Source organism: Peromyscus eremicus, chromosome 23 (assembly GCF_949786415.1).
Source record: "Peromyscus eremicus chromosome 23, PerEre_H2_v1, whole genome shotgun sequence".
NCBI classification, from domain to species: domain Eukaryota; kingdom Metazoa; phylum Chordata; class Mammalia; order Rodentia; family Cricetidae; genus Peromyscus; species Peromyscus eremicus.
The window spans coordinates 4,635,390-4,652,645 of NC_081438.1; the positions used below are offsets into that span (position 1 = coordinate 4,635,390).

A 17,256-nucleotide genomic window follows, 5' to 3' on the forward strand; every position below is an offset into this window, starting at 1 on the left:
GACCGTTACGTCTTACCTGGGAAGAAACCCTTCCAGAGCAGGAGTCATGTGAAGCTGTGAGGGGTCACAGAATGAAGGGCACCGTGGTGTCTGCCCAGGGCAAGACCCGCGGTTCTCTTTGCAGGAAGTTCTGAGTCAACTGTCAGGCTGGGGGGAAGGTAGGTCCCTGACAATGGGTGCCGCTCCTGCTCTGAATGTGGCCAACTGGAACCTGACGTAGAGGAGGATTCGTAACTACTATTTGGACACTACGGAGACTTCAGCATGATGGTAAAATCTTTATAGACAGAAAATCAAGATAAAAATATTAAATAACACACACTTAACATGATACAAAAGTTAGATGTGGGTCATTTCCTTGTCTCTCCCAAGAGATGCGCTCTCTTTAGAAGAGGCAAGGACCCTGCTCTCCACACACGCCTGGAGATACCCCGAGCTCTGAGAGTCTACGGCAGGATAGACAATCTACTTATTGCACGATGCTTGGAAGGAACAGAGAAGTCATTTTTAAAAAATCCAACTCTCTTAAGAAAAGGTTTTACTAAAAATATCAGTTATAGTTTCAGCCATGGGTAGAGAGTTTTAAGGGATGAGAGAGTTTTAGCAAACTCTGAACAGAGACTTGAAACACATCTGGTCATGATCTAAGCACCTGGTGACAACACAACAGGAAGGAAGCTGCAAACAGGCACAGATAAGGCAACGGTAAGTTACAGTCAGAAGTCTGTTAGAAAACATGCAAAAATAATACTGAGTTTTCTTTAAAAAGTTTCAAATCATCATTAACGTTTCTGTAAAAATCTGAGGAGTTCAGGTCTACACCGAAGCTGGACTTCCAGAAGCCTAGAAAACAGGGCCCGCCTCACAGCTCAGTTGTTGTTCTCTTTGGTGGTGATTGTGACCAGCTGTTTGGCGGCCTTGGCGATGTCATAGGCACACTGGATGACCTGCTGAGTGACCAACTGCACATCTGTGGGCAAGCTCGCGTCTCCCGGGAGGGCCTTTCTGCACTCCGACTGGAGCCGGTAGGCACTGGACGTCAGTAACCGGAGGGAAGTCCTCACCGTGTCAGACTTGGGTTTCTAAAATGAAGAGGACAGCGGTAGGCTGTGGGCTGCAGGGTGGACCCCAGCAGCAAGGAGTAAGCTGCCCGAGAGCACCTGGAGTTGTGTTTAAACGTTACCAGCTTCGCCAACAAGGGCCTAAACAGTGAGGAAATGCTTACATTTGAGAAGAATTTTAGTAGTATGTGCTGTTTTTTTTTTTTGTTTTTTGTTTTGGTTTTTCGAGACAGGGTTTCTCTGTGTAGCTTTGCGCCTTTCCTGGAACTCACTTGGTAACCTCGAACTCACAGAGATCCGCCTGGCTCTGCCTCCCGAGTGCTGGGATTAAAGGCGTGCGCCACCACCGCCCGGCAGTATGTGCTGTTTTAAGGTATTTGAAAATAATCTTATAGGTAATATATCCTAAACTTTATTCTATTGCTTTGCCTTTGCAGCACCTGACTTACATATCCACGTCTCACTAAAACGGATATTTGTGCATAGTAAGAACATCTCAAAGTCCTACAAGGCGATGTACTTAAGAGCTATGTGCTACAAAAATGTAAGAGAAAGGTCATGGGTTACTGACAGCGCTACAGCAGAGTGGGCCTAGTACACGCAGGGTCCTAGGCTCCATCCCAGCACCCCACTCCTCACCAAAGACAGTATATAAGGTCAGGAAGCAATGTGGAGAAACTCAGTCAAAGAGAGCTGGTAGGGAGTGACTTACTTTGGGGAACAAGGCTGCCATCTCAGTAACAGCGACATGTATTCTCTCTGAGCAGGGAATATAGCTGTAAGATATTGAAGAGGTCGTTAAGAAGCAGCTCAAATGACTTAGAGGTAACGAGTGCTCAGCGGCCAGACAGGTTCCATTTCCACTCTGTTAATGCAGGGCTGAGGCTGTGTGCACACCTGACGGCAGACACACAGCTACAGAGCAGGTTCCCCTCCTTTCAGGAACACACCTTCACCCCATAACAGTCTCCAGGCCTGGAATGTGCACTGTGTGCTCTGGGCCACAGAGATGAAGACAACCACGTGCTCAGCCTGCTCGCTTACTTCTCCTATCTACCTTCCAGGTTTCTAGGAGGAGGAGCAACGGTCCCGTGCCAAGTTCCACAAAGGTGAAGCAGAAAGACTGATAAAAAAAAAAAAAAAAATCCCTCCAATTCCACCAGTGCCTCCACCTCACCATGTGCTGCTTGGCCATGGAAGGCACACAGCTCCTCTCCTTCAGCTGCTCCGAGAGCAAGGAGATAACAGCTTCACACTGTCATCTGTAAACAGCCTCCCTCCACGCAGGCATGGCGAGCTGACTCGTAATGAGAAAGGGGAGAACCGCCGGGCGGTGGTGGCGCACGCCTTTAATCCCAGCACTTGGGAGGCAGAGCCAGGAGGATCTCTGTGAGTTCCAGGAAAGGCGCAAAGCTACACAGAGAAACCCTGTCTCGAAAAACCAAAAAAGAGAAAGGGAAGGACCAAGACCCCGGCTTTGAGCAGGAGTCTCATCTGAGGCACCCTGACAGAGCGCAGGGGATTTACTACAGCACACCATGTCAGGTCTGCAGCCTGGGGAGGGACTATGTGCTCTAACACAAGCTGATGGGGTACTGAGTGACAGTTCTTAATGCAACACTGCCACTAAGCCTTGGCTATGTGTGCAGGACTTCCTCGCTGCCTGGGAGGGACATGGGCACCCGGAAAGAATGCTGGGAGGTATTTTCTGCAAAGAAACACTGCCCAGGCTGCTGTAGGTTTAGCCTGATGAAGGTGTTCCTAATCACCACAGACTCAAAGCCGTAAGCAAGTAACAGTCTTTCCTTGTTTTTTTTAAAACCATAAAACTGACTTCTGAGTAAAGACTATCAAAAGCCATCTCTATTTCTAATTTTATATTACTCTGCATGTGTGTGTGTGCACGCGTGTGCGTGTGTGTGTGTGTGTGTGTGTGTGTGTGTGTGTGTCACACACACAAGGGAGCCAGAGAGGTCAAGAGCAGCCTCCCCTCAGGACACCTCCTGTCTGGAAGCCTAGTCTCCAAGGGGACTGACTCTAGAGCAGCAGGGGCCTTCGAACTGTGAGGTGGTCTCCTCCCCTGTGCTGTCCCCAGGACACTGCAGTTTTATTTCTAGATATATTTATTCTAGATGACTTTGTAACGTGATGAAAACAAAAACCTCCACACTAAAAACCCCAAACTCAAGCCACACACATCGTGTTTAAGTTTCCATCCACCCTGAAGTCAGAGCGGAACTCAAGCAGCCCCCGCTGGCACAGGTGCACACTCAGAGCACACCCCGCCCCCGCTGGCACAGGTGCACACTCAGAGCACACCCCGCCCCCGCTGGCACAGGTGCACACTCAGAGCATACCCACCCCCGCTGGCACAGGTGCACACTCAGAGCATACCCACCCCCGCTGGCACAGGTGCACACTCAGAGCACACCCCACCCCCGCTGGCACAGGTGCGCACTCCCAGCATGGCTGCAGCTCGTACCTGTCATGTTTGTTCTCCTGGGCTGCTCTCAGGAGCTCCTGGATGTTTTTGGTGATCTGCTCAGTCTTCCGGATGACATCTTCTGTGCTGGGGAGCGTGGAGCTGGGGACCAAGTGGAGCTCTGCTGTGTCTGGCAGTGAGCTGTCACCTGGCCACACCATACTCCTCTGCCGTCCTTTCCGGTTTGACCTGTGGACAGTGAAGAACGGCTAAGCCCGAGGAGCGCTCACGAGCTGTTTCTGTGGTTCCCTTCTCCCGCCTAACAGGAGACCCACAGCCAGCCCTGCCTGTCACCGGCACCTACAGCCACACTCCGCCTTTCACTTTGTCCCGGCTGGAGTTAGGGCTGCTGGAGACAGGGTGAAGGAGAGAGACTGAGGAAAACAGATGGGGAGGGGCAGCAGCAAACAGCCATCCCCAGGCTGCCGACTCCTTGACAAACACTCAGCCTCTAGCTCCTATCAGCTTGGCATGCGGCACTGCCGTCCACTGCAGACACTGCAGCCCTGCAGCAGGCTGGTACAGGGGCAAATGGCCGGCACTGAGGTGGTGATGTGAGTACAGAAGACACACAGCCTATGACACCAGGACACTCAAGCAGCTTAAGACCCTGACGGTCTGCAGGAAAGGGGTGAAGGCGGCCCAGGCTCCCGCGTCTGTGCTCACAGCCCCGACGGTCCCGCCCGCCCGACTGTCCCCAGCTCCCTCCTGCACATACACTGTGTCATCTGGCTCAGTGTCATAGGGGGTGTTGTCGTAGTCGCTCTCTGGGGTGCTGTTCTGCTTCTCCAGCCTGGATGCCTGCAAAGAGACGGGCCCGTTAGTTTTGAGCATCCCATCCTTCCTCAGTCTTCCCAGGGAGGCACGCCTGCCAGGCTGGGTTACCTTCACACCCAGAGCTCATGTGGGTCAGGAAGCAGCCCTTTAGTGGGAACGCAGTGAAGGTGAGTGAACACCGGGTCCACTCCTGAACAGACACACACTGACAAGGGCACACACGCAAGCCTCTCATTTAGTTCTCAGTGGAGGGAACGAGATGCAGTTAATAACAAACACAGCGGCCCATGTCAGCTGACTGTAAGCCATCCGTTTAACACCAGATGGGAAGAAGGACCAAGAGCTAGCTGCTCACCCTCAGGCAGAGTCCGTAGAGGAGCCAAGAGCCGGGGCTCAAGCCTTCTGCAGATCCCCACATTACTACATGCTTGGGAAGTCTGGGTGACTGCTGCTAAGAACTGCCTTCAGGGATGGTTCCTATGAGCCCTCTTTGAGAAAGCCACATGCTGCCTGTGAACCAAATGGCTTAGCCCAGTATGACTCTTAGTTCCACACCACTTGTTTCTCTAAATATTTACCTCTGAAGATGCAAAGATTCGATCTAACTATGGAGGTTCAAAATGAGCTGTAGATTCAAAGTGGGAAAGCCTAAAAACATTGCAAGGGAAAGGCAGTGCCATTAAAGGCAGGGCCTCTCAGTGTGACAAGATGTGGCAAGGACCACATCCTCTGGAGGAGTCTGGTCTGGAGCGTGTGGAGAAACCATCTCTCGGCGCTCATCTTACTGTGTGACAATCCCTTATCTAGAAATGAGCGTACGTCGATGCAAAATCTACACCATTACTGATTGCCTGTTTCCAGCCACACACGACAGGGACTTAACCGGTGCGGCGGGACAGTGTGGTAAAGGCCGCCGCTGTGAAGGCTTTGCTTAGACACAGGAGACGGTGCAGCCTCCTCCAGAAGAATGGCTGCCAGAGGAAGCTGACTGAGGAAGTCTGCCTAAGGTCTGTGGTCTGGCCAGCTCCAAGGGGGGCGTCTCCTCAGTCCCACCACACTCTGTCTGTCTGTCTGCTGAAGTCCTCCACATTTCCTCCTGGACTTCCTCTCCCCCTCTAAGAAGACACTAGGGCTGGCCTCCTAATACCGACTTTCTTACCCGCTCCCACTCATCTGGTAAATAAATGACCAGGTGTTGGCTTGGAACCTTGTGAGATTAAGGTTAAACTCTTGAGCGCCTGCTCACTGCGGCTCAAATCAGTGGGTTACCGACACTAGAGGCCCCGAGAAGACAGAGGGCGCCATATTCAGTGCAGGGCGGTGAGAGCGGAACCTTGTGGGTCTGATCTCAGAACCACACCTTTCTAAGACCTTTCTTACCTTTTACAGGGAATGTCTGGCTAATCTTTTTTTTTTTTTTATTTCAAACAAATATGCACACACACAAACACATGCACACACACGAAGCTGGACAGTCCATTCAGAGCTGCTCCCATGGGAGCAAAAATCTGGAAGACAGGACTAATATCTTCCACACCTTATATTTTGGATGTTGAGACAGAGCCCTGCTATGTAGCCAGGTCTGTCTTAAAATTGTAATCCTCCTGTCTCCTGCAATCCCTTGTCTCTACAGCAGATGATTCTGCTTCCCCTGATGTCAAGACGACAGTCAGAAATGGAATACATTACCCACAGTGATCCAAAGTGCCAAGCTCTGTGTGAAACCTCTGAAGAGTGAGCCACACACCCACTCCCAGTGCTCAGGAAGTGCTCCTCCAGTGCAGAGGACAATCACCCAGGGTCAATTACTTACGCACTGAGTCCTCCTCCGTCGTCAAAAAAGCATACAGGATTTCAATGTAGCCAGCATTTAAGTTTATGAAAATTATTGTGAACATGCAGAGCCAGGGCTGTTAAGTGCTGCTCTCAAAGCTGTTAATAGAAAAGTTACCTTATAGCTGCTGTTTCTTCAGCTCTTTAACAACTTGCCATTTTCTCTGCACAGACAGACCACAGAAACCTAACCTACGACAAAGCTGCCAGGAGCTCGGATGGGCCTGAATGACTTCACTCATCACTGCACAAAACCATTTCAGCAACTGGTCTTTTTTGAGGCTACAAAAACGCCATACATTTTAAAAACTACAAAATTTTATGGTGGGTAAGGAGGGCCTACTTGGCTCTCATTAACAAAATTATGAACAAAATGGGGGGATTTCCTTATTATTTTGCTGTTCTCGCTGGATTGGAACAAACCACTAAGTAGGCCGTCAGGACTCCTCAAAAGACTGCAAGTACCAAACAGCAAGACTTCTTTGGACGTCACCACTTCAAAAGGAAACTCAGACCTGGCTAGCCACGTGACCCTGGCAGCAGATGGGGTCCCCATCACTCTGAGGGGTGGAGGGGACCCACAAAGCCTTGCTGGGGGAGGTGCTCTCTTGCCTCCAGTTCTCTTCCCTCTTCTCACCCTTGCTCCAGACAGACTGAGCTAGAACTGAGGAAGTCATCATGCTCTCTGCACATGCGAAAGCATTCTCCTTTCTACATGGCGGTCCTCTGGGAACAGGGACCAGAACACTTAGCTCCTTTGCACCCTTCAGCTGCCTTTCTTAAAGGTGCGTGTGGGGGAGGCGACCCTCTAGAGGGGCTTGACCATGTTACTCTTCAGAGGGTGAGGCACACACCAGCACAAGGGTCTGGTCAATCAGTACAAGCAGACAGTTTAAGCCTACGGCCACCTCACCTCTGCACAAGCGTGACAGCACCACTGAGGGCTGGGTTTGTCAGACACGATGGTGCCAGCATAGAGTAAGTCAGGACACTTTCGTGCTAACCCAAACACAACACTTTAAATAACTGCAGCTCCAAAAACTTATATTTGCCCTGTTATAGTTAACCAGCAGCCAGCTAAATGTTCTGTTTGTTTAAGAAGACAGTATGCTTAGAGTGAGTGCTACAGGCTGATCTGTGACTTTGGTTAGACAGGTGAAAGGAGCGATGTGGAGTTACACAGAAGGGAGGCTGGACCTCTAGGACAGATGTGCATGTGGCTGCTGCCGTGAGAAACCAGGAGCAAAGCGCCGCTGCTGCCGTTTCATGCAGGACAGAGGGCAGTTAGCAAGGGGCAGGAACAGGAGGGCCAGCGCCCAAGCACAAAGCGCCCAGGAGCACTGCCCCTCCTCCAGGGCAGACCATTCAGAGTGTACTTAACCCTTCGGGCGCTTTCGTCCCTGGACCAGGAAAGTGTGGAGGGGAAGGAAGGCAGAGACGAAGAGGAGGTCACAAGTGCACTCCTCCCGATCTGGAAGTGGAGAGAGAAACAAGCTTGGGAAAATACAAAATAAACCAAGGCCCACCTCCCACCCTGCAGCTCATCATACAATAGTCCCATGAGCTCAGTGACAGCTGTGACAGCTCCTGAGAGGCTCAGTGCCTGCTGGAAACCACTCTCCACTAAGAGGCCACTTCTGCTGGAGGGAAAAGATAGCACAGCCATCACAGCTATGCTTGGCATACGGTCAAAAGTGGCAGCGCTTACTGTTAATGCACAGCCTGCAGTGAACCACGCTTGCTCTCCAATGAAGAGGGGCAATGTGACGTAAGTGCTGTGGATGATGACAGAACTGGTGCACACCAGCACGCCAGTCTTCAGCACTACAGACACGGGGCAACACGACAGCCGTGCACCCTAATTTCCTCTAAAATCAAGTACACTGTGTAAGTTACCAAGGTGGGTTTTCCTAAGTTTTGTTTTCAGTTATATAAAAATTAGATTCTTTTTCACTTCGATCAAAGGCAAATATATTGTCTTCAAGCATTAAACCAAATAAAGAGAAGTTGAGAAATGGACTCCTGGTTACATACAATACTTCAGCTTTACCACTCTAAAGCTGACAAAATTAAAATCAGTTTAATTTATCAGATTTTTTCTTCTTCTTGTATTTCAAGACAGGATTTCTCTGAGTAATTGTCCTGGATCTTGCTCTGTAGACTAGGCTGGCCTCGAACTCACGGAGATCTGCCTGCCTCTGCCTCCTGAGTGCAGGGATTAAAGGTGTGCACCACCACCACCTGGCTAGTTTATTAGATCTTACCATTTACTTTGCATTACCCTAAGGATTTTATTGAAACTCTCTATTTACTTTGAAGAAATAATTTAGACTCAGAAGAACAACTATGACACTCTGAAGGCAGTGTATGCTCATGGCATTCTGTGAAAACAGACAACTTCATAATAAACCAATCCCGAAGAAAGAGCATTTTAATGTTTGAAAACTTGCATACCAATTTGTGAGTCACTGCAAAGATCCTGAGAGCCTGCCACAGAGCAGTCTTCAGAACTGACACTTGTGGGGTAGATGGCAGTTTCTATTACTTACATCTTTTTTTATTTTTTTAAAGATAAGCTCTCTTCATATAGTCCAGGAAATCCCCCTGCTTCAGCTTCCTGAGTGCTGCTTTCATTGCTGCTTAGACTGTGTCTTTATGAAATGACCGAGCCATAGCTATGCTGAGGTCAGTAAACAGGGTGCTGAAGCCCAGAGTCTCAGCTCCGTGCGTCAGGTCACAGGGCCCCAAAGAGCATCTTTGGTCCTACATGCTACAGTTCATAGAGGGGGCATGCCTCTGCCTACTTTGCTGTGTTTCTAAAGATCATCTTACTTAGGAGTGTTCTGCCGGCATGTCTGTGTGGCATGTGCATGCAGTGCCCTTGGAGGCCAGAAGAGGGTGTCAAATCCCCTGAACGGGGAGTTGCAGACAGTTGTGAGCTGCCTTTGGGGGTGTAGGACATGAACCCAGGTCCTCTGCAAGAGCAGCCAGTGCTCTAACCATTGAACTATGCCTCCAGCCCCAATCTCTGCCTATTTTGAAGACAAAGACACTTCGGCTGGGGACCTTTACAATTGGCTTTTGTTTGTGGAATCAGGAGGGATGCTTTACACAAAAATTGGCAACAGAAGCTGTCTGGGAAACACATCACAGAAAGAGAGGAACTGAATGCCAGAATGCCCAACCTGGCCCAAACACTTCAGCCCACAAGCCCGTGCGCCCATGGGCACACTGGGAGCACTTGTAGTCATGTCCACTCAGCAAACCCACGGCACTTCTCAGAGCCCAGAGATCACATGGTCAGAAGAGGAGCACGAAGTCAGAGCACACAGTAGGGACAGACACACAGCAGTGCTACTTACATGAACAGGGAAGGGCTGAAGTCTCGTCCTGCTCTCCTCAGGGCGGTTCGCTTCCCCCAGTGGGAGGTATGGTTTCTGACCTGATCCAGTCTCATACATGGACATGGGCCTACTGCCCCGGGCCGACGGCCGGCGCTTTAAGGACGAGTGGCTGGAAGTGTCTGGGTAGTCAGGGCCAGTCTGCACCTGACAGACATTGGTTGTGGCCTGCTTCCTGAGGCTTGAATTCTCACTCTGGAGTGTTTGAAGCTGAAAGAAATGTCAGGCAGTGGGCCTGTGTTTTCGCACAGTAAGCAGACGAAGCAAACATCAAATACATGAGCACAGTACCGGCCTCACGCGAACAGTAAAGCTAGCGGGGCTGCAAGTGGAAGCCATAACTCTCCCTCTGGAATAACCCACTTTTCTGTCACACAGGCTCACGAGAAACTCAAGTCTAACCACCTAAAAAGTTGTTGTGGTGGGGCCAGAAACATCTGCAGACAAGCTGTACTCTGTTTCAAGGAAGCGGTTCAGAGCGTTAACTAGATTCTTTTTACATGATCCCTGAGCATTTGCAAACAGGAGAAGTGACGGGAGACACCACGGAAGCAGCACAGAGAAACCAGAGTTGCTGTGCAAAGCAGGAAACAGAGTGAGGTTCAGCTCAGGAAAAACCCCAGTGCCTACTGCTTTCTAAAGACCCAACAAGAAAAACTGGGATAAAAATTTTTTATTGCACGGCACTCTTGATATTCCAAGCACTTTCAAGCATGTCTTTAAGAGTATGAGGGAACCAAACCATGGTGAGTTCACTAAATTCCCGTATCACAGAAAACTGGCAACCTATTGGACTACATTAGCATCTTCACATGAAGGCATTCCACGGGGCACATGTGCTTCTCCTGGTGACCAGTCCTCTGCCAGGGCTGGTGCATCCGACCTTCCTCTCATTGGCTCTGTCACTCAAAAACCATGCCGTCAGTGACGATGTGGCTCTAAAGGAGCTAGCCTGCCTGGTGGCACCTGGCTTTGGTCAGACACTGACACCTGAGGTACTGAGGCCCTGAGTACTCTCCATGTTCACATCTAGGGTGCTTCAAGGTGAAGAGAGCAACAAGGAATTGTGGGGCTGGTGACTTAAATACAAGTAACCGTATCCATGCTCTTTGGTGCTTCCCCTCTGTATGGCAACTTCCCGACACTGTATCAACTGCCTACTCTTTGAAGAATGCACGCTCTGACCAAACTGCCCTCCATCGACAAGGTTTAAGTCCATAAGCAACTGTGTCTGCACCGGGAGAGCCTTGCTTTCCAATACAAGCTCATGCAGTATTAGGAGTTAACTTTCAATTCTTATTTAGAAAGCACACATCTGTGCAAAATACACCAATAGTGGCCGGTCCTCTTCATTAATTAGCATCGTTTCCAAGCAACTGTTAAATGTGAAAGATCAGACATAAATCATACTACTTTGCCAATTCTATTAAAAACTATATCTAGCTTTGAAATAAAATCAATACATCCTTTGCTATGTAAACAAGCCCCAAGTCTTTACATCAGCAGAGCCACACTTCCACAGAAGCATGGCTTCCTTGCCTATATCTGCAACCTCTTCTTCAAGGAGCGCCTCCAGCAATCCTTGCATTCCAGAACACAGACAAGTGTGATTGGCCTGTCAGGATTATGAACGGGGAACTGGGTGGCCTCAGTGAAATGGCCACAGTCCAAAGAGTGAAGAGCGTAAGGGATTACGTCCCCGAGTGCCATACTCAGGTGTCTGTCTACATTAAAAGCCCACCGTGGCATCTCAGACTAGGCTGTGAAATCAGAAACTCTCTCAACACTGTTGCTGCCTCTGAAATGTCCAGTCTGGGTCTTGCTAACTGTCTTCTGAGATGAGAACAAGTTCTTGGTTTCAACTGCCCCAGCCCCTCACACGGGATTTAATCCAGGGCCTCAAGCACAGAGGCACATGGTCTACCAGAGCCGTGACCCTGGCATGCTGAGACAGAATACAAGTTACTCAGGTTGGTCTGAACTAGTTCTTAACCCAAGAAGTCTCTGAACTTGTGATTCTCCTGCCTTAGCCTCTGAAGTGCCTGGGATTACAAGGCTGTGTCAACTTAAAAAAAAATTTACTCTGTATTTACAAAGAAGATGCCCTTAGATAAACTTTAACGATGTTTATAAGAACCAGGCAGCCAGGCAGTGGTGGCACATGCCTTTAATCCCAACACATGGAGGCAGGAGGATCTCGGTGAATTCAAGGCCAGCCTGGTCTACAGAGTAAGCTCCAGGACAGCCAGAGCTACACAACACAATGAAATCCTGTCTGGAGAAACAAAACACAAAAAACAAAAGCTACACTGTTTGGAAAAAATATGGCAGGAAATAAAAAGTTACAGATAATTCAATAGTTTCAGAAACCAAAAGTATAAGAATTGAAAAGATAATCAATGGACAATGGCCCTGCTCAACATTTCCTTTTTAAAATTTCTATTTCTTTCTTTGTGTATACATGTATGCGCCTAGGTGAGTGCACACCATGGCACATATGCGGATATTGGGGTATTGGGTCCTTCCTTCCACTGTGTGTTCGGGTGACTGAACGTAAGTCATTAGGCTTGGTGGCAAGTGCCTTACCCATAAGCCACCTCCCCAATCTCTGCTCTACATTTCCTAAAGAAACTCAAGACACCTGCTTTCAGAGATATGGATTGCCTCTAGAAATTAAAATAAAAACAAAAAATGACTCTGTGCATGGGTGTGAAATGTGAATTGGGGTGGTCAGAGGACAACGTTGTGGAGTCCTTTCCTGCCTCTATGCAGGTGCTGGGACTTGAATGCAGGCCGTCAGGCTTCTGCAGTGAGTTCCTTTGCCCGCTGAGCCATCACCCCAGCCAATTGTAGTTTTCCTTATTTTTTTGCATGTGTGTGTACCTTCCTCAGTCGATCTCTCCCTTACATATGGAGACAAGGTGTCTCACTGTTTGGTCTAGCCTGGCTAGTGGCTTGCTCTGGAGAACCCATCCTGCTTCTGGTGCCCGGCCATTGCAAGTGGGCCACTGTGCCCAACTTGGCTTCTTACATGGATTCTGGGGGTGTGAACTTCAGTCCTCACCTTTCCCGGCAAATGTGTTACCCACTGAGCCATCTCCCAGCACCATCTGATGAACTCTACAGACACTAAGAGGAGAGCTATAGGAAAAAGGTGATGTCTGACAGAGTACTCTACAAAGGCAAGTTTCAGAACAAAGACATCACTCCAAGAAAAGGACTTGTGTGATGACACATTAAACTACATCCTGTGTCTCAGAAAAGGTGGAGGAAATGCAAGTCTTGATGTTCTAGCAAAGGGATCTCAGCCTGTCGGTCTCTGCTGTGCACTAGCCTAGATGGGGCTGTGAGGCAGGACCGAGCACTGGTCTGTGGGGGCTGAATGATCTAAGGCATTCTCATCCTCTGCAGTACAGGTATGGGACCACCCATTGAGGGTCTCACAACCTGAATCCCAGCAAGCAAGAGCTCAATTCTCTGGCTTTCCTTTAGGAAGTGCACTTTGTGACCTGGCCTTAAAAGTTTTTTAATCTGAAGCTGGATGGTGGTGGCGGAGCCTTTAATCCCAGCACTCGGGAGGCAGAGCCAGGTGGATCTCTGTGAGTTCGAGGCCAGCCTGGTCTACAGAGCGAGATCCAGGACAGGCTCCAAAGCTACACAAAGAAACCCTGTCTTGAAACACCAAAAAAAAAAAAAAAAAAAAAAAAAAAAAAGTTAAAAAGTTTTTAAATCTGAAATAGCATTCCTTGATGACAACATAAAAACACAAACCAGTCTCTGGGGTACATAAAAAGCTTGTTTCTCAAGAGAACCAATGAGTGCAAAAACCACAATCTGGGGGTGGCACTTGTTGCTTCTCAATGTCCCACTCTCACCCCCTGCCCCACAGCTTCCTACTACCAACCACTCCTACAGATGAATGCACTCATGCAGTTCCCAGTATTTTCCAGTGGTCTTTGGGGGTTGTGACCCACAGGTTGAGAACCACTGCTCTAGGGGACTAGCTAGGAATGTGCTGACCACAGGGGCTGTCACTCCTTGCTAGTAGGTGGAATGTGTGGACTGAGATGTGGGAGAGGAGGGCTGCAGGGTAGCGGTCAGTCAGTGCCAACAGAGGAAGCACCCTGCATGGTAGGTGATAAGACCTCCATGCTGATAAGCACATTCTTTACCTTCTTTCTCTGCATTTCTTTAGAATCAGTAACTGGAGTGTGTGTGGTGTGGTGTCACACCAAGAAGTAGCTTCCAGACTCCCAGGAAGCCCAGGATAGGGCAAAGCTATGCTGCCTCACACAAGCACTAGGCTGTTGGTTAGGTTTCTTGAGTGGAGAGTTTACTCTGGATGCATTTTTTGATGCAAACGATGCATTTAGAAGCACACACTGAACTACATCCCCAGGCAAACATGAAAACTGAACCCAGGGCCTCATGCATGCTAGCAGATGCTCTACCACTGAGCTACAGTCCCTAGTCCTCCTCTGGATGCATTTCTCATCAGAAACACTTCATTTCAAACATCCACACACATCCTGCTTCCAAGAAGACGACAGCTTTCCTTGGCCCCAGATCTCTAGGTCTGCTATAGTCAATGTTTCCCTTCCCTTGGCACACTCATGGTGACTAGGGTTCTCCCTTCTACTCTGGGGTCAGTGAGTCAACCATCCTGGCATTTATGAACATGTTACCTTTTTCTGCATAATTCTCAGCTCGTCACTCAAGTTGTTATTCACCTTCATTAGCTGCTGTATCGTGGCCTCAGAAGCCACTAGGGCGCTTCTGACCTCCATAAAGTCCTGCACAGTGACTGGTCCATCTGACAAATCTGAATCTAGGCTCTAAAAATAAATTGGGGAAAACGTTCACAATCTGAGATGATGATGTTAAAGACTACAGCTAAAGAATCTCAATCTCTGGCCATGCCAGCTGAACTGCAAAGTTAAACCAAATGAGAAGCAGAGGCCCTGTAGTACTATTGACTTTGAAAGGCAGAATTTCCTACAGGAGCAGGTAGGGAGCTGCAAGCCTATGCGGACGCTGACTGTCTAAGGTTTGTCCTGACTTGCTAATTTAAAAACCCATTCTTTCAAGAATTCATTCATTCCATACTACTTCCTGAGCATCAAGCCATTTCCAGTGAGTGGGATGTATCAGCAGAGAAAATAGACTGCCGCTTCCATGGTGTGTGTGCCCCAGCAGGTGAGAGGGAGGACTAACATGGAATCACAGCAGGACTGAGGTGATTAGTGCTGTGGAGACAGATACAGTGGAGCAGGGAAGGGAGAAAGCTGGACCAGGCTGCATGTTAAGGAGATGGGTGATCTTTAAGTAGTGTCTGAGGAGCGGGGGGCATCAGTGAGAATGTCCGGAGGAGAAGCTTCCAACCAGCAGCAGAGCTCAGCTAGAGGGAGCCAATGTTTGGAGGAAAAGTGGGAACCTAGTCTTTCAGTGGAGGGTCTAGCTCAAGGGTCTGGGAATGACCTTGGCTTTCACTGCCTGGACTGGCACCTGGGTAGTCCAGACAGTCCCTTCTGCCAATGTGAGGTAGCAAATGCTGAACACATCTCTGTCCATCCCCCTGCTTCAAGCCTATCTTCTTGTTCAGTATTCTAGTGTCTGTGGAGTGCCTCTGGGGGTCAGTCCTGGGGCTCCAGCCTGCAGTGGGTGGGGCCTTCTCTCATGTTCATAGTACAGTGTCTCAGTCTCTCCCACTGGCCCCTCTGGCCTAAGCCCTGAGGGAGCTCTGTGGTCAGCCCTTTCCAGCTTAAAGCTTCTGGGCTCTGCACTGCCTTCTAGGCCTCAGTCCTCCAAGGTGGTGTCACAACCTCTGTGCTGTGTGACTGACCTGTAGGCTGGTCCTCCTCTCTGCCCAGCCTACCCTGCTCTACTTTCTTTCTGCTTAAGATCCCTAAACTGTCCAAGCCTCCACCCTTGGTACTCAGTCTCTGCCCCTCCTAGCCTGTCTGTCCTTTACGACTCACACCACCTATGTGGTGCACCTTTTCCTGTCACCATGCACTTCCCCAACAGTGACCTCTTCTGGGGAAAGGAGAAGAGCCTCATTGAGAGAAGAGCATGCAGAAAAACCACCTGATAAAAATTTGAGCACATAAAAGCTTCTGGTCATGCCCCACAAAACAGTCATGACACCAACAGGGATGACTTTTCATTTGCTTATTTTCAGAGCATTTACTTTTTTATCTTTGCTTATCTTGAGGTAGCAGGGAACCCAGTTTCATCCATAGCACCTTTGAAGGGCTAACCCTTGCAATTTTGCAGGCAAGTTTTATTGTTTTTGCATGTGTATGTGTGCTTTTTCTGGTGGTGCTGGGAACTGAACTCAGGGCCTTGTTCATGTTCGGCAAACTCTGTGCCACTCAGAGTCAGGCCCAGTGGGAGAAGAAGTTGAAGAGACACACGTCTGTCCTGTCTACGTGTGTCCTCTCACCTTCTGCCGGTTGGCCTTGCTCGCTCTGGTCTCCACGTCCGTGTCTTCGTCTGAGGCCACACTGTCATAGTCCGGCTGGTCGTTGTCCTGGCTCTCAGTGCTGTGCTGGTTACTGACGGTTCTCAGTATGAGTTCCACATTCTCTGTTCACAGAAGTGGGAAAACTATTTCAGACTTACAATCCATTCTTTCCTCCTAAAAAACTACTAGGATGACTTTCTGGTTTACCCATTTAAAGGACTGAAAGAAAATGAGAGAAATAATAACATTACATTCTTACCCACAGAGGGCTAACAGAAAGTAAGCAGCCAAATGGACAGCTACACAGTAAGGGTCAAGAGTCCCTGATCCAAGCCTGTAGAGATCTGACCTAGGTCCTCTGCATATACATTACAGCTGAGTAGCTTGGTGTTCTTGTGGAACTCCTAACAGTAGGAGCGGGACTGGGGGGCTGTCTCTGACTCTTTTGCCTGCTTGTAGGATCCTTTTCCTCCTACTGGGTTGCCTCGTCCAGCCTAGATGACATGGTATGTGCCTGGTCCTACTGTGGCTTGTTATGCCGTGTTTGGTTGATGGCCCTGGGAGGCTTGCTCTTTTCTGAGGGGAAACAGAATGGAGGTAGATCTGGGGGAAAGCGGAAGAGTCAGGGAGAGACTGGGGCGGGGGGGGGGGGGGGGGGCGGGGGGGCGGAGCGGAATCTGCGGTTGGGAATATAATGTATGAGAGAAGAAAAAAAAACCCGCTCGTCCACCCGCTGTGGCTGGACAAGCTCCGGGGCTGCCAGACTGAGAGCTAAGTCCCAGGTTTGCACACACGGAGCACAGCGTCACAGCTGAGAACATAAGGCGAAGTGATGCAATTGGATGATACTTGTGACATTCGTATAGGGAGTGGCCAGTTAACAGAAAGTACCTGGGCATGGTGACACTCGCCTTTAATCGAAGCACCAGGGAGGCAGAGGCAGGTGATTCCTAGAGGTTAGAGGCCAGCCTCATCTACATAGAGAGCATGCCTCAAAAACAAACACCCAGGAAGCGCACAGCCTAGAAACCAGGTGCTTACAGATGAGGAACAAGTAACACTGAGTCATCTGAATCCAGGTGACACACGTGTACATCATCAGTCCTGTCAATTCCACAGACCAGCAGTGACTTACAGGCTCTGATGCATTTAGAATAAAAGTTCACAAACCACCTAAGTTTGTGATTTATTTGGGGCAACTCAAGTTATGCTCCAATTTCTAATGCTGTTTTATAG

The 17,256-nt window shown here is 49.2% G+C and overlaps 1 protein-coding gene across 7 annotated transcripts in view; it reads right to left on the reverse strand.

Annotated features, from left to right (window-relative positions):
- Positions 1–265: 265 nt before the first annotated feature.
- The window catches only part of Git2 (GIT ArfGAP 2), a 48,403-nt gene continuing 31,412 nt past the window's right edge, over positions 266–17,256 (reverse strand). For 2 of the 7 annotated variants that reach the window (XM_059248846.1, XM_059248845.1), the window contains exons 13-20: positions 16,000–16,142; positions 14,240–14,389; positions 9,516–9,764; positions 7,535–7,624; positions 4,262–4,344; positions 3,544–3,732; positions 1,774–1,837; positions 266–1,082 (exon numbers count right to left, since the gene is read on the reverse strand). In XM_059248846.1, coding sequence (XP_059104829.1) covers positions 870–1,082; positions 1,774–1,837; positions 3,544–3,732; positions 4,262–4,344; positions 7,535–7,624; positions 9,516–9,764; positions 14,240–14,389; positions 16,000–16,142 — 1,181 coding nt within the window. In that variant the 3' untranslated portion in view covers positions 266–869. The remainder of the gene's footprint in view (positions 1,083–1,773; positions 1,838–3,543; positions 3,733–4,261; positions 4,345–7,534; positions 7,625–9,515; positions 9,765–14,239; positions 14,390–15,999; positions 16,143–17,256) is intronic. The other 5 variants (XM_059248850.1, XM_059248849.1, XM_059248847.1 and 2 more) reach the window with 4 other exon arrangements.